Source organism: Nycticebus coucang, chromosome 2 (assembly GCF_027406575.1).
Source record: "Nycticebus coucang isolate mNycCou1 chromosome 2, mNycCou1.pri, whole genome shotgun sequence".
Taxonomy (NCBI): Eukaryota; Metazoa; Chordata; class Mammalia; order Primates; family Lorisidae; genus Nycticebus; species Nycticebus coucang.
The window spans coordinates 100,974,219-100,998,685 of NC_069781.1; the positions used below are offsets into that span (position 1 = coordinate 100,974,219).

At 45.1% G+C, this 24,467-nt stretch overlaps 1 protein-coding gene across 1 annotated transcript in view; it reads right to left on the bottom strand.

Moving 5' to 3' along the window:
- FBP2 (fructose-bisphosphatase 2) overlaps window positions 1-14,987 on the bottom strand; it is a 36,265-nt gene extending 21,278 nt beyond the window's left edge. The window contains exons 1-3 of the mRNA XM_053577348.1: window positions 14,699-14,987; window positions 10,107-10,269; window positions 7,403-7,495 (exon numbers count right to left, since the gene is read on the bottom strand). Of these exons, the coding sequence (XP_053433323.1) occupies window positions 7,403-7,495; window positions 10,107-10,269; window positions 14,699-14,868 (426 nt within the window). The 5' untranslated portion in view covers window positions 14,869-14,987. The remainder of the gene's footprint in view (window positions 1-7,402; window positions 7,496-10,106; window positions 10,270-14,698) is intronic.
- Between the last annotated feature and the right edge of the window lie 9,480 nt (window positions 14,988-24,467).

Consider the following 24,467-nt stretch of genomic DNA (forward strand, 5'->3'; position numbering starts at 1 on the left):
TCTTGTTGTGGCGAATTTCCTCAATGTTTGTATATCCGTAAATGATTTGATTTCTCCGTCAATTTTGAAGCTTAGCTTAGCAGGGTACAGAATTCTGGGCTGAAAATTGTTCTGTTTAAGTAGATTAAAGGTAGATGACCATTTTCTTCTTGCTTGGAAAGTTTCATTAGAGAAGTCTGCGGTAACTCTGATGAATTTGCCCCTGTAGGTCAACTGGCGCTTACTCCTGGCAGCTTGCAGAATCTTTTCTTTTGTCTTGACTTTGGACAGGTTCATCACAATGTGTCTTGGAGAAGCTCGGTTAGAGTTGAGGCGACCTGGGGTCTGATATCCCTCTGAAAGCAGTGTGTCAGACTCTTTGGTGATGTTTGGGAAATTTTCTTTTATAATATTCTCTAGTATGGCTTCCATTCCTCTGGGGCATTCTTCTTCCCCTTCTGGAATTCCTATAACTCGTATGTTGGAACGCTTCATAAAGTCCCATAATTCTGACAGTGAACGTTCTGCTTTCTCTCTCTTCTTTTCTGCCTCTTTTACTGTCTGAGTTATCTCAAGAACTTTGTCTTCTACCTCTGAAATTCTTTCTTCTGCATGGTCTAACCTGTTGCTGATACTTTCCATTGTATCTTTAAGTTCCCTAATTGACTGTTTCAATTCCTTCAGGTCTGCTATATCCTTTTTATATTCTTCATATCGTTCATCTCTTATTTGATTCTGTTTTTGGATTTCCTTTTGGTTATTTTCCACTTTATTAGCAATTTCCTTCATTGTTTCCATCATTTCTTTCATTGTTTTCAACATGTGTATTCTAAATTCCCTTTCTGTCATTCCTAACATTTCTATACTGGTGGAATCATCTGCAGTAGCTACCTCATGGTCCCTCGGTGGGGTTGTTCTAGACTGGTTCTTCATGTTGCCTGGAGTTTTCTGCTGATTCTTTCTCATGAGTGATTTCTTTTATCTGTTTCCTTGCCGTAATTTTCCTTTCACTTCCTCTTGCTCTTGAAGTTCTTGTGCAGTTGTGGGCGGGTTTAGACGGATTGAACACACGCGACCACTTGCCGGTTTTCCACTGTTTTAGTCCTCCTCTTGGGGTCCAGAAGTCTCTCGCTGACTCCCTGTATCTTCATAGGAGTGATGATAGGCAGTTCCCACCAGCCAGAGATGCCTGGAGTCCTATCTCCCCAGACTCACGGTGCCCAGATGCAAGGAAGCTGTTACTCAGCTGCCATCTTGCTCCGCCTCCTTCAGTGCAGTTCTTATGAAGGTCTGGGTGGTGCAGCTCTTATGGAGTTCCAGGTGGGTGCCAGTCACGGTCACTGCACAGCTCTTTCAGAGGTTTGGGCGGGAGCCAATCTAAGAGCTTTATTTTAAAAGGAAATTTTATCCTTCTTTAAAAATGGCATGTTCCAAGTAATACTGTTTTTTATTTTCACAAACTTGCATTCTTTATAATAGTTTTTTTCCCCCTTTGACAACTAAGAACATTTTCCATGAGAGCATGTGTTAAATAAATCAGCTTTGCCTCCTGATTTCCAAACACATCCCAACCCTGAGGACTCAGCCCTAGGGTAGTGATTCTCAAAGTGGACCAGCAGCTTCAGTGTCGGTATCACAGGGCTCTCGTTGGAAGATCAGGTTTGTGGATCTTCTGTAGGCTACAGGATCAGAAACTCTGGGGCTGGGCCCAGCTATCTGTCTCCCCAGTGCCTGTCAGGGGACTCTGAGGAGCTAGAACTTGGGATCTGCCCGAAAGCTGATTTCTTGAGAAGCCACAGAATAAGAAAGGCAAAGGCTGTGTTAGATTTTTAAATGGAAATCTTTAGTTTTCACCATTGAAGCTTTTGAATCATTTTTGTTCAGCCATTAAGAATGACTAAACAATGGTTTGTTCTGCCAATTCTGACACTCCTGTTCAGAGACACCGTCATCTTTGGAGTCTCAGCTCAGCAACCCACCTTTGTCATTGGTCAGGTAGCCACATAGGATGGTTTATTTTAGACTCTCTTTTGTGTTCCAGTGGCCTCTCTGGTGTTTGTTTTTGTTAATTTCAATGGGCTCATCTGTGCATTGAAGGGCATGGGTGATGTATTTTATCTAGCAGTTTTGGATGGTTTGAAGTAAGAGAGCTTTTACTAGGTCTAATCTGTGACTTTGTTGGAAATACAAAATGTCAACTATAAGAGAAAGGGGGACCTTACTAGCAGAGGGCTGAAAAAGTGTTCAGCATTGCTCCTTAAAAATAAAAGGGACATGGCTTGGGGCATGTAGCTAAGCAGCTAGGGTGCCAGCCACATATATTGGAGCTGGTGGGTTCAAATCCAGCCCGGGCTTGCCAAACAATGACAACTACATTAAAAAAAAATAGCCGGGCACTGTGGCAGGCTCCTGCGGTCCCAGCTACTTGGGAGGCTGAGGTAAGATAATTGCTTAAGCTCAAGGGTTTGAGGTTGCTGTGAGCTGTAACCCCACAGCACTCTACTGAGGGCGACATAGTGAGACTCTGTCTCAAAAAAAGAAAGAAAGAAAGAAAGAAAGAAGAAATAAAAGGGACCAAGAAACCTTTGACAGATCTCTGACTGTCTTGAAATGTCTCTCTTGATGTTTGTCAGAGAATCTCAGAAGTCCCAGTTAGAGGTGGGCATCTCTCCTGGTTCTGACAAGGCTCCAAGGGCTGGGCTGACTGTTGTTCCAAAGGAGTGGAAGGAACAGAACATGAATTTTTGGGGAACCTATCAAAAGCTTTTGAATGAAAAGTTTAGTCTATTCATGAAGCCCCATGATGGCCGAATGGAAGCCTCCAGTGATCATCCCTCCACATGTCACCTAATACAACACCTATCCACACGAGCAAGCACCTTCAGAAGAAACAAAAATCAGGTAAGCAATCACACTACCTGGTTTGAACACTGTATCAAGGAAAGAGGCACTGAAGAGGGCAGAAAAGACGGCCTTGCCTTACCTGTGCCAGCCCTCCCTACCCCTGGCAGTGCCAAGTAGAGGGAGTCTATGTGCCCAGGAGAAGGAGAAAAAAGTGACTGTGGGGCTTTGCATTGAAACTCAGGGCCACCCTGGCACAGGGGAATGCAGCACAGGGCAGAATTCTGCTGGTTTCCATGGAGGGAACATTTAGACCAGCCCAACCAGAGGGAAATCCTGACTCCCAAAACCTGAGCTCCCACCAGCCCTACCAGTGGCCGACTTAGCAGCCAGGGCCTGGACTAAATTTGTAATGCAGTTGGACCACAGGGACTGAAGTTCTTGGGAAATTCCTATGACCATGATGGCTTAGAGCCAGTGGACTTGTGGTTGCATGTGACCAAGAGTGACATTAGCACCGTGGCTAAGCGGTGGAACTGCCTATGTCACTTCTCCCCCAAATATGGGCAGTACAGCTCAGGGATTATTTCCTTCCACACAAGGAAGGAAAAAGGGGGATCTCAGAGGACCCCTTGTTTTGTAACTTGAGTAAGAGCTCACCATAGTAAAATAAAGTACCAAGCAGGCCCCTGCGCCCCCTGAGTTCAGACCTCAGTTCCTGGAAGACATTTCTGTATCTACCCAGGCAGGAAAGAAGGGAAGAGCCCAGACCTGGCAGGATTGAGCACTTGCTGACTAAAGACCCCTTGAACTTTGAATAACATCAGAGGTAGTTAGGCAGCAGTCACAACTGGCTTTTAGTGAGACTGGGCTGGTTTCGGGTATGACCTACTACTGGTGGCTACAAGGGACTATGCACATTACTCCTCCCCCAACTCCAGCATCCCAGCACAGAGAGTGAGGAAAGAGAGTAAAGACTTTTCCTAGTGGTCCAGGGAATTCTTCTGTGTCTTACCCAAGCTCACTAAGGTGGGACCATCAGAAGTTTCCACACGTCACAGCATTTCTGGGCTTAGGACACCCCCAGTGCTGATATAGCTGCAGTGACCGGAGACTTATACAATACTCAAATTCCATTTGTGTATCTGGAAAGACTTCTTAAAATGGATGGGTTGAAATAAGCCCCAACTGTGAAGATTAAAATAAATACCTAACTCCTCAATGCCCAGACATTGATGAACATCCATAAACATCAGGAATCTCCAGGAAGACATGTCCCCACCAGCTGAACTAAATAAAATACTAGTGACCAGGTCTGGAGTGATGGAGCCAGGTGACCTTTAAAAAAAAAAGGTCTTTTGTTTTGACACCTAACAAAAATAGTTGTTCTGAAGGAGCTCAATGAACTTCAAGATAACAGAGAGATGGAATTTAAAAGCCTGTTGGAAAAATTTAACAAAGAGATTGAAACAAAAAAAAAATCTAGCAGTAGTTCTAGGGTTGCAGAATTCAGGTAACAAACTAAGAAGTGCATCACTCTCTCAAAAGCAGAATTGACCAAGCAGAAGACAGAATTCATGAGCTTGAAGACAGGCTATTTGAAAATACACAGTCAGAAGAGAAAAAAGGAAAAAGGGTAAATAAGAACAGATCATGCCGGAAAGATCTAGAAAATAGCCTCAAAAGAACAATTGAAGAATGATTGGCCTTAAAGAAGAGGTAGATAGTGAGATTGGGGTAAAAAGCTTATTCAAAGAAATAGTAACAGAATTTTGCAAACCTAGAGAAAAATATCAATATTCAGGTAAAAGAAGGTCACAGAATACCAAGTGGATTTAATCCAAACAATGATATGTCAACGAATTTAGTAATCAAGTTCCCAAAGGTCACAGATAAAGAAAAGTTCCTAAGGGATGTAAGAAAATAAAAATAAATAACATATATAGAAACTCTAATACATCTGGCAGCAGACTTGTCAGTGGGAACCTCACAGGCCAGGAGACAGAGTCATGACATGTTCAAAGTGCCAAAGGAAAAAGGCCTTTGCCCTAGAATATTATATCCTGCAAAAATATCCTTCACACATAAGGGAGAAAGGCTTTCCAAGACAAACAAAAGCTGAGGGATTTCATAACACCAGAACTGTCCTATAAGAAATGCTAAAGGAATTAGTTCTTTAATCTGAAAGAAAAGGATTAATGAACAATGAGAAATCTGAAGGTACACAACTCACTGTCGACAGTCCAGGTACAAATACAGAATAGCCTCTCTTCATGTAATACTTGAGTAGAAAGACTAAAAAAGAAAAACTTATCAAAAATAACAATAACTTTTTGAGAGAGATATAGTATAAAAATACATGGACAGAAACAACAAAAAGTTAAAAAGTGGGAGATGGAGTTCAAGGGTAGAATTTCTGCTAGAAGTCTCTTTGCTTGTTTGTGAGCAAAGTTGTCATATGTTTAAAAGAATTGGTTATACAATGTTCTCTGAAAGCCTCATGTCACTTCAGATCAAAAACCTACAATAGATATACAAAAAAAAAAAATTAAAATATACCACCAGAGAAAATCACTTTTAACAAAGGAAGACAAGAAAGAGGAAAGAAAGAGAGGTCCACAGAGCAACTAGAAATCAAGTAACAACACAGTGGTGGTGGTAAGTCCTTACCTATCAACATTAATATTGAATATGCATGGACTAAACTTTTCATTCAAAAAGCTTTTGATGGGTTCTCCTAAAAGTCATGTTCTATTCCCTCCACTCCTTTGGGACAACAGTCACCCAGCAGTGTGCACACTAGATCTCTACAGCAAGATGAATACCTACGTAGGCCACGTGAAGCAGGGCATACCCAGCCCTCTGCGGAGTTGATTAGGCAGGAGCACTAAGAAAGACACACATGGAAAGTTAGTTACACGGACATTAAGTCATCAGAGCCAAACTGGTGCCCTAGGAACAGAGTGCTGCCTCACTGTGCCTTCGTAAGGAGCTTAGTGGGAAGACTATGTGCTTTGGGTCAGAGCAACGAGTCTCTAGAGCCAGCCCAGCTCTTTACGTGAGGGCAGGTTACCCAGCTGAACATCCCAAGAGACCCCCAAATATCCCTCGTCTTCTGCTTGGAAGTCCCAAGGGCAAAGGCCCAACCACCCTGATTGGAACAAGGACTGACCCTTAAATCGAGGCACAGCCAGACAGCATAGTTCAGTTTGTGTGGCCTGTCATGAAGTTTCAGGTCAGACTGTGTGGTCACAAACCAACCCATAAGGTCTTCTCGGTTGTTTGGGTTTTGGACTAGGCAAAATTGCCCCCAAGGATAATCTAATCCTCAGAATCTGTGCGTTTGTGGCACTGCACAGTAAAAGGGACATTGCAGATACAATAATCAAGGTTATGGATTCAAAATAGAGAGATTACCCTGGGTTATCTAGATAGGTTAGTCCAGTCTAATTGAATGAGCCTGTAAAGGCAGAGAATATTCTGTGGCTGAAGACAGGGCAGATGGGACAAAGGGTGGGGAAGTAGTTATCAGGGAGAGCCAAAGCCTTAACTGGCCTTTGCTGGCTTTGATAATGAAGCCGTCACAAACCAAAGAATACAGGCAGCCTTAGAAGCTGAGAAGGACCCCTGCCAACGTCCAGCAAAGAAATGAGGAGTTGGATTTAACCTCATCAGGGAACTGAATTCTGCCAACCACCCAAAGGAGCCTAGAGGGCTGGGCATGGTGGCTCACACCTGTAATCCTAGCACTCTGGGAGGCCAAGGCAGGTGGATCACTTGAGCTCAAGAGTTTGAGACCAGCCTGAGCAAGAGCGAGACCCCATCTCTACTAAAAATGAAAAACTGAAGCAAGAAAATCGCTTGAGCCCAAGAACTTGAGGTTGCCGTGAGCTGTGGTATCACTGCATTCTACTCAGGGTGACAAAATGAGACTCTGTGTCAAAAAAAATAAAAAGGAGCCTGGAAGCAAATTCTCCCCAGGAGCCAGTTGGTAAGAGGTCAGACTGGCCGTGGAGGGAACCAGCCCAGCCTGGCTATAGACATGGGAAATCAAAAACACATGTGTTTATGGGGGCAAGACATGATTGCAAGAGGGACTTTACCTAACAATTGCAATCAGTATAACCTGGCTTGTTGTACCCTCAATGAATCCCCAACAATAAAAAAGAAAAAAAAAAAAAACACGTGTGTTGTTTTATGCCTCTAAACATGTGGAAAGTTGTTATAGCAGCAAAAGAAAACTAATACAGTAAGAGCTGAGCCTCACAAAGAAGAAACAGAGGGATCCCTGCGTGCCCCCGGACCCTAACACCATGTCAGACAGTGCTGTCGCATCCAGAATTTCAAAACAAGGTCCCACCAATCCTTTCACTTTATCCTCCCAGGAATGCCAGAGGTAGAAAAAGAGGATTCCCGATTCTGGTCCTCCGGTGAGGAGCCTGAAGTGAGAGGAGTTCATGGTTTGCCTACAGTAGTGCTTCTAGTTCATGGGAGCACAGAGCCCCAAACTCAGGCTTTCAGCCCAGGAACTTCCAGAAACCACCACAGGAAGGGGATTTGCAGTGCCAGCCCATCTACGCACCTTTCTGTAGATGGCAAATATGGTTCCAATGGAGGCCAGGCAGTCAATGTTGGAAGATCCATCCAGCGGGTCAAAGCAGACCACGTATTTCCCCTAGATCACAGAGGGAAAAGCCACCTGATTAGAACACCTTCCCCTCAACACAACCACTTTGTGTCAGAGCTGTGTGTGGCAGACACCACCAGCCACATCAAAAAAGTTTAAAGCAATGGCATATCCTTGCCAAAAAGTGTTACTGCTTATGGGGGGCAGAATGCACCCGCATGTCGGACTCTGCGGTCAAGACTCCCCACTTCCACCTACATAGATTGTTTGATGCTGCACAGGTTGCTGGGGACCCCCACACACGCACAATGGCTCTCCTCTCTGGTCTGCTTTGGCTCCACCCTCCCTCCCACCTGGGCACCTCAGGGTTCAGAGCTTCTGAGGACATGACAGGAACCCAGGTCTAGAATTGGCCCTGTGCAGGGAAGAGGTAGGAAGCAGAAGACGGACTTGGGCTGCCTGGGACCAACTCTACTGGTGTCCACAGGAAGGCCAGTTACGGAATCAGGGATCAGTCTTTCTGGGCCCCTCACACAAAGGGTTTTTTTTTGAGACAGAGTCTCACTTCGTCATCCTCAGTAGAGTGCTGTGGTGTTAACAGCTCACAGCAACCTCAAACTCTTAGGCTCAAGAGTTTTCTCTTGCCTCAGCCTGCAGAGTAGCTGGGATTATAGGTGCCCAGCACAATACCCAGCTATTTTTTTAGATGGGGTCTTGCTCTTGCTCAGGCTGGTTTCAAACTGCTGAGCTCAAGCAGTCCACCTGTCTCGGCCTCCCAGAGTGCTAAGATTACACGTGTGAGCCACTATGCCCGGCCAGCTCAAGAGGATTTTTTATCTTAGAGCATTCTTGCCAAGAGATTTCAGAAAATCTCACAACGGGGTGTCTGCGTCTGTCTGCTAAGACATTTGGTGCACATCAGTACGTCAGGGGAATAAAATACTCCTTTGATTTTGCAGCATCCAGCCCACCTGGGCAACGTGGAGAGCAGAAGAAGAGCGGATGGGGTCTTAAGAGACCCATGTCTCCACAGCCCCCACTCTGCCATCACAGGCAGTTCCAGTTACCACTCTATGCACAGAAATGACCAGATACTTTAGACAGGCCTCCCGTGTGCACAGTTCTGAGAGCCCTGAGCAATGGGACCAGAGTCTTCTGGTTAATTGAACACTGGTAATGAAACATCACGTTTTAAGGCCTTTCTCCCTCCACTGAAGATATGATAGTTTTCCCTGACTTTCCAATGAGGAACAGCATAGCTTCATTTTAGTTTTTTATGTTTATTTCTGTACTCAGCCAGAGAGAGGAGAAAAAAGGGTGATCATCTGTAATCAGAAATTCCCCAGCCTTTCCACAAATAATTCAACATAGCCCAATCATTTGTTCATGTGTGCATTCATTCTGCAGATGTTTGCTGACCATTTAGTATATGCTGGAAAGTGTTCGAGGTACTGAGGTTTTGGGGGAGGGATGCTGTGGAACTGACACTCCAGTGGGGAGAGAGCACAGGCAGGCACACACCGGCCTATGCTAAGCGCCTCCAGGAAAACCAGGCAGGTGAGGGGCTACGAGTGATGTGTGTGTGTGTGTGTGTGGGGGGGTGTTAATCTTAATGAGAGGCCTAGCTGGCAATAAGGAATGAAGATTCACAGAGAAGCAGAGAGGAGAATTTTAGGTAGAGAGATAGGCAAGTGTGGAGTATTCAACCAGCATGAATACTATGTTGCTGAGGCCAATGGGGAAGCCCACAGGAAGTTAGACTGGAGAGAGAATGGGGGGTCACATCAGTTGAAGTTGAAAGTTGAAAGCAATAGGTGTGATTTAGCTTAAATTCTATGAGACAAGTGTAAAAGCACCTTGCATAGCAACTGACATACAGTAGGGGCTTAATAAGTTTGGCTTCACATATCTTTACCATCTTTCTCATTAATCACAAAGCAATGCCATTCCCCATGTCCAAGCTCAGTGTATGAAAGAGGGGCCAGTGTCCAAAAGAGGGGCCAGTGTCCCAGCATTGATTTATTACTGCACTGTGGCTAAATATTGGTGCAAAACACTCTCTATAATAAGGTGATCGTGAACCAACAGTGACTATAGGCCCAAGGCGGCCATGCCTTGAACTAACCCGCTTTATTACTGCATCAGGGCAAGAGGGCGGGAGCTTCATGAAATATTTTCTATATTATTTTAACGCTTTGTGAGGCATGAAGAAATCTCTGCTGAACCCACAAACCTCTCAGGGAAGTGAGGGATAGGCATGGAGGGTGAAGAGAAGCAGGGAGGGGAGAATAAGAGGCTGTATGGTACAGCTCTTCTCAGAAACTCTACTGTTTACTGGATTCCACCAGTTTAAGCCGAAGGTGCCAAAACGTATTACCGGCACATTAAGTGAACAGCCATGAACACCCCCACACCCCACCTGGGCATTTCCTAAATCACTGATTTATTTCTTAAATGAATCACTACCCTACTATGGAGTTTTCTTTAACTAGTCAGTATAAGACTTACAACTAAACAAGTGTGTAACCTTGGTTTCTAGAAAATAAATGTCAGATACAGAGGAAAAATCCAACGAACTGCAGAAATGCCAGACAAGGATTCTCCCCAGCTCAGTAGCACCATCTACTGGTGATTATGGGCACTGCAGCCCAGGACGCACCTGTCTCTCCTTGTCGGTGATAATCGCCTCCTTATTTTCCTCGGAAACCAGGACACAGGTGCTGTAGGAGGACTGGAGCATGTTTATCACCAGGACATTGGATAACACATCCAGTTTCTTCACCTCGTCTCCCGTCACATTCACGCTCCCTGCGATTCCATACCTAAGACAACAAAAAGCTGAATGAAGTCCTTAGGCAGGGGGTCAGTCCTAACTCCAGCAAAGAAGCCCTGACCCTGAGACACCTGCTGAGCCTCGCCCCCTCCGTGTCTCTGGAGTCTCTGAATTACAGGTGCAGAAGACAGGCTGCGTCTCTCAGTGGTGGCTCTCAACCTTACTTCCTTTTCACCCCAGGAATATCCTCATATTACCTTAGTTTCCCCATGTGATAAACGGGAATCCAGCCTGACCAAGTACAACCCACACCCAGCGCTGGGAGGAGAGGATGGGGAAGCTCATAAAATCAGACACGTCACCTGAAAGCAAAGGACCATGTCTTTGCAGCACTGGATTTCAAGTCTTTGCAGTTCTCCCCACAGAGTATCCTGCTGGCTCGAGGTAAAAGTCAACCTGTGGTCACCTGGTGTTACTGGAACTGAGCAGGAAACTTGAGGGCAGACTTATTTCTTTTGTTTCTGCACAACCATCCCAAGCAATAGAAGGAGCGCTACCATGAAAGTTCTGTCTGCAGGCTTTGTGGCTTAGAGCATGAATGGCAGGGGCCTCCTGTTTCCACCCCCGCCCACTCGGGATGCTCTCCACTCAGCATGGGAGGGAAAGTCCTTCTGAAATGCAGCCACATGCCTCCAAGTCCACCCGAGGCAAAGCCCAGTCCCCACCATGGAAGCCTGTCCCTCTTGTGCCCACTGGGTCTCCCCTCGGCCTCCGAACCCACAGGAACACACCTGCATTATAACCACCTGCTCACTGGCTTTGCAGCCCTACTAGGGACACTCTGCCCTCCGAGAGCCACGTGGCTGTCACCTCCCTCAAGTCTTGACTCAAGGATCACTTCTCAGTGAGGCCTTCCCTGGCCGTCTGTCCAAAGTAGTAGCTCCCTACCCCCAAACTCTTTCTTGATTTATTTTCTCCTAAGTGCAGCTCTGTCTGCTCACCATTAGCTTTCCCCATGCTGCCTTCTTGCCCTCCAAGAAGCCTCCCTGGTCCTTCTGCATGCCTTCTGAACACACCAGCACTAGCTGTCTTCCCTCCATAGTGTTCCATGGGCCTCGTGGAATGTCTTTCCTGCTGGATTATCTGCTAGCTGAGGGCAAGAATTACCTTTGTTTCGGCAGCGCCCAGAGGAATAGGAGATGCTCAATATATATTCTCTGAATTATGAAGAAAGGATGGCAAGGAAGTAATTCCCTTCCCTTCCTTATGTTAATGCCCTTTATTTGTTGAAGGGAGTTCAAGTTGTTCTAACAGATAGCCAGGGTTGAAAACCCCTGATCTACCCTAAGCTGGGGACAAATGAATTTCCCACTCTTTCTCCTGAATGAGAGTCCCCCACTAACATGTTTCCACAAACCCAGCATTTGAAGTCTGGTGTGCTGGGATGTGATGAGCCAGCTGTCTTGGAAAACAACACTGGTAGTAGCCTGGACTCAAAGAGTATATCTCCTGGTTCAAGAGAAAAGCAAACAAACAACAGCAGCAGCAAGAAAACTGTGTTATTTTGCATTCAAGTTTAAGGGAGCCACAAACACACTCCCTTTTGTTTAATAAAGGATCTCGAGGCTGCCACTGCTATAAGGAAGAGCCAGGTCCCCAAGGCCTGGGGTGGGCAGAGCTAAGACATAGGCTCTGTCCTGTGCTTTGCAAACTCCCCACCACCACCACTCACCTCCCTGCCAACCCCACCACTCTGTACCCTCCCTTCAGGCACTGGGCAGCACCTCTCCTCCCAGAGAGAATAGAAACTCACCCAGACGGGATGTGATTTCCCAGCAACTGCTGCAAGTCAGGGCATAGGTAAGAAAGTGCTCTCCAGCCCACAGGACAACATCTTGAGCATTTTACCTGGTGCTAACGCTTCCTGACAGTTTCTAAACAGCTTGTTCTACCATCTGAGCATGAAGAAGCCATGGAGAAGCTTCTGGGATGGGCAGGTGCCACCACTCCCTTCTTCCCACAGTCAGGGGAGGAGGAAGAAAGGGAGACTTTTCAATTGCATTCATCAAGCCTCTGCCTAGAAACGTCTTCTACACAAAGGAAGCACAGGAGTAAGGGGCTCAGGTCCCCTCCACGGGACAGTGGCAGGAGTATGTGACTGTCCCCGTTGTGAGGAGAAAAGCCTGGCTGCTCCTGGACAGAGGCCACCTTTTGGCTCTCTGAGAAGAAGTTCCATGTCTTTTTAAAATATCTGAGAACCTTGGTAGAAAGGAAGAATTTCCAGCTAGTGGGCTTCGCCTGCTGGCACTCTGGGTGTCTGTGACAAGCGCAGGGGCGGGGACAGAAAGAACAGAGCTCCCGCCTTAGCCGCCCAGAAACAGCGGGAGCTCGCGCTTGGTGTCCTTGGGTTGCGCCTGCCCCCTGGTGGCCAGTCGTGGCATCAACCACCTGGAGTATTTCCCAGGGCTGGGCCTGGAACCAGGGTAGTGACCAGCAGTTACTCGGTATTTATTTCAGGGCCAGGCGATGTTGAAATCATCATCATAGGGACTTACTCACTCTGGCAACAACCCTAAAGGTTATGGACTATTATAAACCTCTGCACTTCACAGTGGAGAAATTGAGTCTTAGTAAGACTAACTCACTGCCTGTGACCACAAGGTGGGAAATGCCAAGTTAGATGAGCACCTTAATCAGCCACTTCCTAAGGCCACTTCATCAGGACACTCAATTACCATGAAGTTGGGGCTCTGTGGCAGATGAGTAAGAACCCACCGCATCAGCTGCTGCTTACCAGAGTCCTGCACAGAGGAGGAGCCTGGTGGTCTGAGAGAATGATCCTGAGATGTGGCTCAGAACACCATGCTAAGGACAGCAGGACCATGTACAGGGAGAGGCAAAGGCTGTCTGGTGTCACTCAGCAGGGCCACCACCCGGCAGGAGCAGGACAGGGCACGAGGCTGCACCTCATACTCGGGAAAGCCCTGAATGCAGAGCGCGGCCATGACTGCCAGAGCAGGCGGTGATAGGACTGTAGCCACCCACAGACAGAACAGAAAGTGAGCATAGAGCGTGTCTAATGTGGCCCCAGGACGGGGTCACCAATCCTTTTATACAGGAAGTCTGTGACAATCTTATGATAAGTACAACCTGTGATGAAATGCTACAACATCTTTGTGTTAAAAACACGAAATTGTGCCTTGGTGCCCATAGCACAATGGTTACGGTGCCAGACACATGCACCAAGGCTGGTGGGTTCGAGCCCAGCCCGGGCCAGCTAAACAGCAATGACAACTGCAACAAAAAAAAAATAGCTGGACGATGGGTGGCACCTGCGGCTCAAGGAGTAGGGCACCAGCCCCATATGCCGTGGGTGGTGGGTTCAAGCCTGGCCCCGGCCAAAACCGCAAAAAAAAAAAAAAAAAAAATAGCTTGGCATTGTGGCAGGTGCCTGTACTCCCAGCTACTCAGGAGGCTGAGGCAAGAGAATACTTAAGCTCAAGAGTCTGAGGTTGTTGTGAGCTGTGATGCCACAGCACTCTACTGAGGGTGACATACTGAGGCTCTGTCTAACAAAACAAAACAAAAAAACCCACGACATTGTTCAAAATAAACATTTTAAATTATTGAATTTGATGATTCTTAATTTTGGGTCCCCTTTTGCCCCTAAATATGGGTCCCTTCAACTCCTATCTCCACTAGAATTGCTACAAAGGAAATGGAAGCCTAAAGAAATAGTTTCTTTTTATTACAGACTTAAACTGGATATTTGGCTGCTGAATAAACTTGACCTCATTCTGTGCTTGGACGAAACTCCAAAGAGAAGCAAGTGGAAGAACCCTCTGCACTCCCCTCCCAGGCCCGGCACCCCTCAAGCTTCCCACACCCCAAGTGGAGATGAAGATAAAGAGTCATAAAAAGCAATTCATGTAACCAGAACGGTTAGATCCCTGTAATACTCTGGAATAAAAAAGAAAAAAGACAGAGTCACAAGCAGAACACTCCCCTGGGTGGTGAGGGAGGAGATGCAGGATGGGCCGCGCCAAGTGTGCTGTTTTATGAATGATTTCCAGCTCTTGACCTGTTGGCAAGTTCATGACAATAAAATGCTCTTATCTACCAAAGACATAAAGATGTTTCAAGTCTCCATTCTGCTTCTGCTTCTTTGTGCCAATGGGAATCTCCCTATGCAAATACAAGACATGATAATTCAATATATGCTTTAGTGCAACAAGCCACTGCACTTGTTATGAGAATAAGTAGTAACTGGAAAAACTATATATAAATGTATTTCTATAATATGTGCCTTAAAATAGTTTATTGCTTTCTTGAAACAAGTCAAAGCACAAGATGGAAATTTAAAATGGGGCCCATAAGGTCTGGAGCCCATTTCTTGCCCAAGCACCTTCAGTTTCCACATCCCAGCCTGGCACGAGGGTCCTCTGTGTACCTGCCCGCACCTGCTCCCCAGGACTCACATGTTGGCCAGGCCGGCCTTGCGCACAGCCGAGGAGATGGCTTTGATGGCTGTCAGCATGGAGTTCAGCAGCTGGGTGAGCTCCCCGGTCCCTTTGGCCTGACGCCCTTTTTCCATAACATAGCGGGTCAGCGTGAGCATGTCCGTTTCAAAGGGGCTTCTGTCCGTCATTGTGGCTGGTACTGCTTCAAATCCTGCCTTTGTTTCTGTAGGAAACCTTATTTACCTCCAAGGGCTGTGGCTCCACAGCATGGAAGCTGATAAGAAAAAACCTGTGCTGGCGGTATGGGGACCTTTAAGGAAAACAGGCCCAACCCACGTGGCTGAAAGAACTGGACAAGCCCTGAAGGATCTCTCTGATCTCACTGCCAGAGCACTGCAGCCATCTGTAAACAGAACTGGGCTGCCAAAAACACGGATGAACTTTCTCTTGAGGAGATGCTAAGAAGCACCATTAGGTAAAAAGTGAGAAATGCAGCTGATAAAAAGATCCATAAAACCTTTTTATTTCAGGGCTCAAAAGGATTCTTCCCATTTATAGACTGTAGAGCCTGAGTCTCCCGGGTGTAGCTGGCACACTGGCAGGTGTCGTATCTGGGGCATAGGTCACACAGTCGCATAACGGCAATCCTGGGATCTTTGTAGCCAGGGTTCTTTCAAGTAAGTCTGGAAAGGATGCTTCTTATCTCCAGGAGGAATTCATAGTTAGTAGATATTGAAATCCAGAAGAAACTATTATATTCCCAGCAAAGCGCCGAGCAGCAGGGTTATTTTTATCAATTTCTCAGGATGTGCATCTTTATATGTTTAATTTCCCGAGGAGCCGCTACACTGTCTCCCCAGGGTCTGCACCAGCAATGACCGAGGGCTCCAATGGCTCTACACTGTTGATTCATTTTTTATAATAACTGTGGCCTAGAGTTCCATTTCCCTAATGATTGGTGACTTTATCTTTTTCATATATGTATTGGCCATTCCAGAAGTTCTTTTGATTGTGTTTTGTAAGCGTATCTGTTCACAACAGATTGGAAATGATACAGATAAACCAGTGAGTGCCTCGGCACAGACTGAGGAGAGGCACTAGGTGCCCAGCACTCTGTGGTGTCAGAAACAAGCAGAGGATGATGCTGGCCAGTGCCATTTATAAGCAGCCTGCTGTGCCCACACAGGGTCTGAGGGAAGACCAGCGCTTTCTCCCACCATCCAGCCCAGCCTGTCGCCGGCACGGTTGTCATAACTCCTTTGCAGCTATTTGTAAATGTTAGAAGTTCGAGTTACCAAGATGATCTAAAATTGCAGCTGGTGGCCTTTCAGCAAATACCAGAGTTCTTCAGGGCACACAAGAGGGTGGCTGTGGTGACAGCCCAGAGGGAAAGAGAACAATATCCGCCTTGTGGTTATTTCAGCACCGCTAATACGTCAGTGACCACAAAGCTACGGGTGGCCTTTCTCGGCTTACAGAAATGTCCTCATAGGCCGGGGTCTAAATAATAAGGACAAATGGACCCTATGGAGACTTGAGGCAGGTCACAGGGCAGGACCCTCCACCCATAGACTAGGATCACGAGGGTGTCTCTACTAGCTGAGGGACTGTTCGTCAGTAAAACTCCACTAAAATGCTCCATCTCCACCCTCTCATGTAATCTCAACACACACTTTTTCACGGAGCCTCCACATTTCCTGCACACAGCATGGCACATATCACTGGGCATCTGCTGACCTCCTGATCCCCATTCCAGAGAAAATGCACCTGCCCATAAGAGGAAAACTCTAGGGCATATTGGTTTTATAAGACCCTGGTCTCTGGCTGCAGCTGATTGGACCAAGGATAGACACTTGGCACAAGCTGAGCCAATCAGATTTTTTCTTCCACGGATGTAACATGAGACACAGACATGTCCTTGAATAGGATGGTGCAGGAACTAGGGAGATGAGCCCTCGGGGCTGGGCAAGCAGTGGGTACTGGATTTCATGGGATTCCCTGAAGCTTTCCAACACATTCCCTTCCTGATTCACCTGGAATTAGAGGGCTTCTATTACTACAGTGAAAATGGCTTTGACTACAACCATAGGTATTACAGTTAACATGTCACAAATGGGGCAGCACCTGTGGCTCAGTAGGTAGGGCGCTGGCCCCATATACCTAGGGTGGCGGGTTCGAACCCAGCCCTGGCCAAACTACAACAAAAAATAGCCAGGCATTGTGGCAGGCACCTGTAGTCCCAGCTACTCCGGAGGCTGAGGCAAGAGAATCGCCTAAGCCCAGGAGTTGGAGGTTGCTGTGAGCTGTGACGCCATGGCATTCTCCTGAGGGTGATAAAGTGAGACTCTGTCTCTTAAAAAAAAAAAAAAAAGTCACAAATGAAGAAACAGAGGCTCAGAGAGATTTTTAAAATGTTGCCAAGCTCAGTCTGTCTTAGTCAGGACAGCCCAGGTTACACTGCAGTAACAGGAGTCTGAAATCCCAGTCCCTACGTACAGGGAAGGTTGGCTTCTCTTGCCCATCCCAGGCTGGTGGCTCAGCCTCTAGGTTCCTGCCGTATTGTGACCCTGTCATTGAAATGCACAGCTTCACAGATGACATGGAGGGGAGAGAGGATGCAGGATTGGGACTGGAGTCAGCCTAGAAGGTGTAGACATCCTTTCTACCCACACCCTGCTGGCCAAAACCCATGGCCCTCACCTAATGCAAGAGAGGCTGGGAAGGCTGTCTTCTTGTGGGTCCAGGAAGAGAAACCAGTGTGGCTGGTCTTTACCAGATACCCACAGCTGGGCAGTGGCAGAGGTGGGACCGGGCCTCAGGCCACCCTGACCCCAGTGCCACATATCAGCACTGGTGCCAGCTGCCCTCTTGGCAGCTTTCCAGGACTCCCTGAGGGCAGAGAGTGCCACTCTCCACTCAGCACCATCTCCGCCCTCACCACCCAGCTGTGCAAGCCACCAGGATATCTGCACCTCAGTGGCAGCACCTTAGTTCTTCAGGGAAACCAGAATGAAAGGGCGGGACCCTTGTGTTTAATCCTTCAGATCTGATCACCAGCCCGTGCCTATGCAGCGCCTGTTTGATGAGAACAGCCGTGTGAAGGAAGAGATGTCTTCTGTGCTCTGTTGCATGTGACACCTGAATTACATCCCTCAGATGCATGATTATCAAGTGTTCCTAGGGCTGCCACAACAAGATACTGCAAACTGGATGGCTTAAAACAAGAAAAATGTATTCTCACACGTTCCAAAGGCTAAAAGTTCAAAATCAAGGTGCCAGTAGGGCCACACTCCCTCTGGAGGCTCTAGCAAAGAGTCCTTCCTGGCCTCTTCCAGCTGCTGGTGGCCCTCCTTGGTTTCCTTAGCTTGTAGCCACATCACTCCAGTCTCTGCCTCTATCCTCATGTCCCCTTCTGCTCTGTGTGTGTCTTATGAGGACATGTCATTGGATTTAGGACCCACCCTAACCTAGGTAATCTAGGATGATTTCAGCTCTACTCCCTAAAGCAGTTACATCTTCTGATTTCTTCTTTAAAAATGAATTTAGTAGGGCGGCGCCTGTGGCTCAGTTGGTAAGGCACCAGCCCCATATACCGAGGGTGGCGGGTTCAAACCCAGCCCCAGCCAAACTGCAACCAAAAATAGCCGGGCGTTGTGGCGGGCGCCTGTAGTCCCAGCTACTCGGGAGGCTGAGGCAAGAGAATCACTTAAGCCCAGGAGTTGGAGGTTGCTGTGAGCTGTGTGAGGCCACGGCACTCTACCAAAGGCCATAAAGTGAGACTCTGTCTCTACAAAAAAAAAAAAAAAAATGAATTTAGTGATGCCTTTGTATGCATACACACTCTATATACTTTAAGGTTACATATTTTATGTTATCAACTTTTGTTCATGTCTGATTTGTTTTATATGCACATGTCAAGAAATATTCTCTATATTGTGTTGATTTTATTCTTTGAAATTATTAGAGACTTCTTTTGTGATCTAATATAAGGTCAATACCAATTTTTAAAATAAATAAATAAATACATAAATAAAGCAGTTACATTTACAAAGACCCTTTTTCCAAATCAGATCACATTCATAGGCCCCAGTGACCTGGATGTGGATATGTCCTTTCAGGGGATACCATTCAACCCCCTATGGGCATCTTGAAATTATTCCCAATTCTGAAGGTAAGGACCAGGGCAGTGTCACTCTGGAGACTTGGATTCTGATGGTGCTTAAATGCAGGCATGAGCTGTGCCTCCCTTGCACATGGGTGGGTCAGAGCTAGGGGTGCTAGTCTCTTCAAGTCACACGAGAAGGGCAAACGGCAGCAACACAGCACTGTGGAGAAACTCCTCTGCTGCTTGGCTTTGAAATACTTAGAATTTGGGCTGGGTGCAGTGACTCATGTCTGTAATCCTAGCACTGTGGGAGACTGAGGCCAGTGGATTGCTTGAGCTCAGAGTTCAAGACCAGCCTGAACAAGAGCAAGACCTGTCTTTACTAAAATAGAAAAACTAGCTGGGTATCATGGTGGGCACCGGTAGTCCCAGCTTCTCGTGAGGCTGAGGCAAGAGGGTCACTTGAGTCCAAAGAGTTTGAGGTTGCTGTGAGCTGTGACACCATGGCACTTTACCAAGGGTAATACTGTCTCAAAAAAAATAATAAATCCACAAAATATTTAGAATTTTATTTGAAGCTCTACTGCAAACTTGGAAGGTGAGGGGTGTGGCGCCCCAAAGAGCAAAACACACACCTGCAAGTGGGGGAGGGGAGTGTGGGGCTGCTTCACAAATCCAGTTCATACTGGTGCTGAAAAACTAACAAAATCTGAAGAGCTGCACCAGGACCTGTGATTGGCACCCTCCTGGACCCCAGTAAGAGCTGCCCAGAGACCCTCCCAGACCTCCGAAAGAGCTGCGCCGGGACCAGCCATCGGCACCATCCCATACCTCTGTAAGGGATGTAAGAGCTGCTCCCACTTGGATCCGGTAAGAGCTGTGCAGGACCTGCTGCCCTGCCCGCCAGGCCTCCCCAGGCCCTGACCAGGAACTCCGGGAGCCACACAACCCCGCATCCTCCCTCCTGTACCCTCCCTGCCTCCACACCCTGGCCTGCTCATCTGGCCAATGTAGCCATGCCCTCCGTTGCCCTCCCTGCCTCTGCATGGAGCCCTTCTCCTGGCCAGAGACTGCCAGAGCCTTGGGCCTTCTGTGCCAAAATCACTGGGTGCCAGGCACTCCCAGATCTGTGGGCACCACCCCCTGCCCTGTTGCTGGATCTGGGGGTATCACACTCTGGAGCTGCTCCCACAACCAGAAATCCCTGGCTGGGGAAGTCCAGGAAAAGCTACACAGGGTCACTCCCTACAAACATCCAGCAACAATAGAGTGATCCCCCTGGGGTCTAATCCCGGAGAGACACCACCCCAACTCTAAGGATGGCCAGAGGCAATGGTGAAAAACAATCATGAGATGAAATCAAAGGAAAAACTCTGGCAATATGAATAATCAGAGTAGATCAACTCACCCAAGGAACAATGGGGCAGACACGGCACAAGATCCCATGCACAAAGAAATAGCTGACATGTAAAAAATCTAATTCAGAATCTGGATAGCAATTAAGATTGAATTAGAATTCAAAGCAGTAACCCAAAAGATGTCTCAAGATTCAAGGAATTCAAAGACCAAATGACCAAAGATTTTGACACATTGAGACAAGAAGTTGCAGCCCTCAAAGATCTGAGAAACACAGTAGAATCCCTCAGTAACAGAATGGAGCAAGCAGAAGAAAGGATTTCTGACATTGAAGACAAAACTTTCAAATGCTCCCAAACTCTCAAAAAGGAAGAGAAATGGAGGGCAAAAACAGATCACTCTCTCGGAGAGCTCTGGGATAATTCTAAGAAAATCAATATTTGTCTTATAGGGATCCCCGAAAGTGATGAAGTGGCTTCACAAGGCACAAAGTCTCTTCTCCATGAGATTATGAAAGAGAACTTTCCAGACATGCCAAGAGATTTTGAATTTAAGATAGCTGACAGTTTCAGAACTCTAGCATGACTCAACCCAAATAAGACATTCCCCTAGACAATCATAACCAATTTCAAAGCAGCCAGATGAAAGAAAACCATTACCTAAAAGGGGAAGAATATTAGAATAACTGCATATCTCTCTGCTGAAACCTTTCAAGCTAGAAGAGGATGGTCATCGACTTTTAATCTCCTAAAACAAAATAACTTTCAACCCAGGATCCTGCACCCAGCTAAACTGAGTTTCATTTATGATGGAGAAATTAAATACTTTAATGACATTCACATGTTGAAGAAATTTGCCATAACTAACCCAGCTCTCCAGGATATTCTCAGACCTACCCTCCATAAAGAACAGCACAATCCTCCACCACAAAAGTAAACCCACCCAGAAAATTTTTGATCAAATTCCAACTTCCACAGTTGGAAAAGAATTAAAAATGTCCACCAGACTCTTGAAAGGCTTATCAATATTCTCAAATAATGTGAATGGTTTAAATTGTCCTCTAAAGAGGCACAGGTTGGCTGACTGGATACAAAAACTCAAGCCAGATATCTGCTGCATACAAGAATCTCATCTTACATTAAAAGACAAATATAGACTCAAGGTTAAGGGATGGTCATCTATATTTCAGGCAAATGGAAAGCAGAAAAAAGCAGGTGGTGCAATCTTATTCGCAGACACAACAGGCTTTAAACCAACCAAAATAAGGAAGGATAAGGATGGACACTTCATATTTGTTAAAGGTAATACTCAATATGATGAGATTTCAATTATTAATATTTATGCACCCAACCAGAATGCACCTCTCTTTTTAACAGACATGACGAACTTGATTTCCTCCAGTTCCATAGTAGTTGGAGATTTTAACACCCCTTTAGCAGTGCTGGATAGGTCCTCCAAAAAGAAGCTAAGCAAAGAAATTTTAGATTTAAGCAAACCATTCAACATCTGGAGTTAACAGACATCTACGGAACATTTCATCCCAACAAAACAGAATACACATACTTCTCATCAGCCCATGGAACATACTCCAAAATCAACCACATCCCGGGCCACAAATATAACCTCAGCAAATTTTAAAAAATAGAAGTAATACCTTGCATCTTCTCAGACCATCATGGAATAAAAGTTGAACTCAATAACAACAGGAATCTGCATACCCATACAAGAACATGGAAGCTAAATAACCTTATGCTGCAGGATAGATAGGTTATAGATGAGATTAAGAAGGAAATCACCAAATTTTTGGAACTAAACAACAATGAAAACACAAATTATTGGAACCTCTGGGATACTGCAAAGGCAGTCCTAAGAGGGAAATTTATAGCACTGCAAGCTTTCCTCAAGAAAACGGAAAGAGAGGAAGTTAATAACTTAATGGGACATCTCAAGCAACTGGAGAAAGAACATTCCAACCCCAAACATAGCAGAAGAAAAGAAATAACCAAAACCAGAGCAGAAATAAATTAAATTGAAAACAAAAGGATTATACAACAGATCAATAAATCCAAAAGTTGGTTTTTTGAAAAGGTCAATAAAACAGATAAACCTGTGGCCAACATAACCAGGAAAAAAAGAGTAAAATCCCTAATTTCATCAATCAGAAATGGTAATGATGAAATAACAACAGACCCCTCTGAAATTCACAAAATCCTTAACAAATATTACAAGAAACTTTACTCTCAGAAATATGAAAATCTGAAAGAAATTGACCAATACTTGGAAGTATGCCACCTGCCAAGACTTAGCCAGAAGGAAGTGGGAATGTAGAACAGGTCTATATCAAGTTCTGAAATACCATCAACTATACAAAATCTCCCTAAAAAGAAAAGGACCAGATGGCTTTACGTCAGAATTCTACCAAACCTTTAAAGAACTAGTACCTATATTACTAAACCTCTTCCAAAATATAGAAAAAGAAGGAATACTACCCAACACATTCTACGAAGCAAACATCACCTTAATCCCCAAACCAGGGAAAGACCCAACAAGATATTATAGACCAATATCACTAATGAATATTGATGCTAAAATACTCAATAAGATCCTAACAAACAGAATCCAACAACATATCCAAAAAATTATATACCATGACCAAGTGTGATTTATCCCAGGGTCTCAAGGCTGGTTCAATATACGTAAATCTATAAATGTAATTCAGCACATAAACAAACTAAAAAATAAAGACCATATGATTCTCTCAATTGATGCAGAAAAAGCTTTTGATAATATCCAGCATCCCTTCATGATCAGAACACTTAAGCAAATTGGTATAGAAGGGACATTTCTTAAACTAATAGAGGCCATCTACAGCAAACCCACAGCCAATATCATATTGAATGGAGTTAAATTGAAATCATTTCCACTTAGATCAGGAACCAGGCAAGGTTGCTCATTGTCTCCGTTGCTCTTTAACATTGTAATGGAAGTTTTAGCCATCGCAATTAGGGAAGAAAAGGCGATCAAGGGTATCCACATAGGGTCAGAAGAGATCAAACTTTCAATCTTCGCAGATGACATGATTGTATATCTGGAAAACACTAGGGATTCTACTACAAAACTTTTAGAAGTGATCAAGGAATACAGCAATGTCTCAGGCTACAAAATCAACACCCATAAATCTGTAGCCTTTATATAAACCAACAATAGCCAAGCCAAAAAAACAGTCAAGGACTCTATTCCTTTCATAGTAGTGCCAAAGAAGATGAAATATTTGGGAGTTTATCTAACAAAGGACATGAAAGAGCTCTATAAAGAGAACTATAAAACATTAAGAAAAGAAATAGCTGAAGATGTTAGCAAATGGAAAAACATACCATGATCTTGGCTGGGAAGAATCAACATCGTTAAAATGTCCATACTACCCAAAGCAATATATAATTTTAATGCAATTCCTATAAAAGCTCCATTGTCATATTTTAAAGATCTTGAAAAAATAATACTTCATTTTATATGGAATCAGAAAAACTTTGAATAGCCAAAACATTACTCAGAAATAAAAACAAAGCAGGAGGAATCATGCCACCAGACCTGAGACTGTACTATAAATTGATAGTGATCAAAACAGCATGGTACTGGCACAAAAACAGAAAAGTAGATGTCTGGAACAGAATAGAGAACCAAGAGATGAATCCAGCTACTTACCGTTATTTGATCTTTGACAAGCCAATTAAAAACATTCAGTGGGGAAAAGATTCCCTATTTAACAAATGGTGCTGGGTGAACTGGCTGGCGATCTGCAAAAGACTGAAACTAGACCCACACCTTTCACCATTAACTAAGATAGACTCTCACTGGATAAAAGATTTAAACTTAAGACATGAAACTATAAAAATACTTGAAGAAAGTGCAGGGAAAACTCTTGAAGGAATTGGCCTGGGTGAATATTTTATGAATATTTTATCCCCAGGCAATTGAAGCAGTATCAAAAATACACTACTGGGCCTGATCAAATTAAAAAGCTTCTGCACAGCCAAGAACATAGCAAGTAAAGCAAGCAGACAGCCCTCAGAATGGGAGAAAATACTTGCAGGTTATACCTCCAATAAAGGTTTAATAACCAGAATCCTCAGAGAACTCAAACGTATTAGCAAGAAAAGAACAAGTGATCCCATGTCAGGATGGGCAAGGAACTTGAAGAGAAACTCCTCTAAAGAAGATCTACAGACACATGAAAAAAAGCTCATCATCCTTAATCATCAGAGAAATGCAAATCAAAATTACTTTAAGATATCACCTAACCGCAGTAAGATTAGCCCACATAACAAA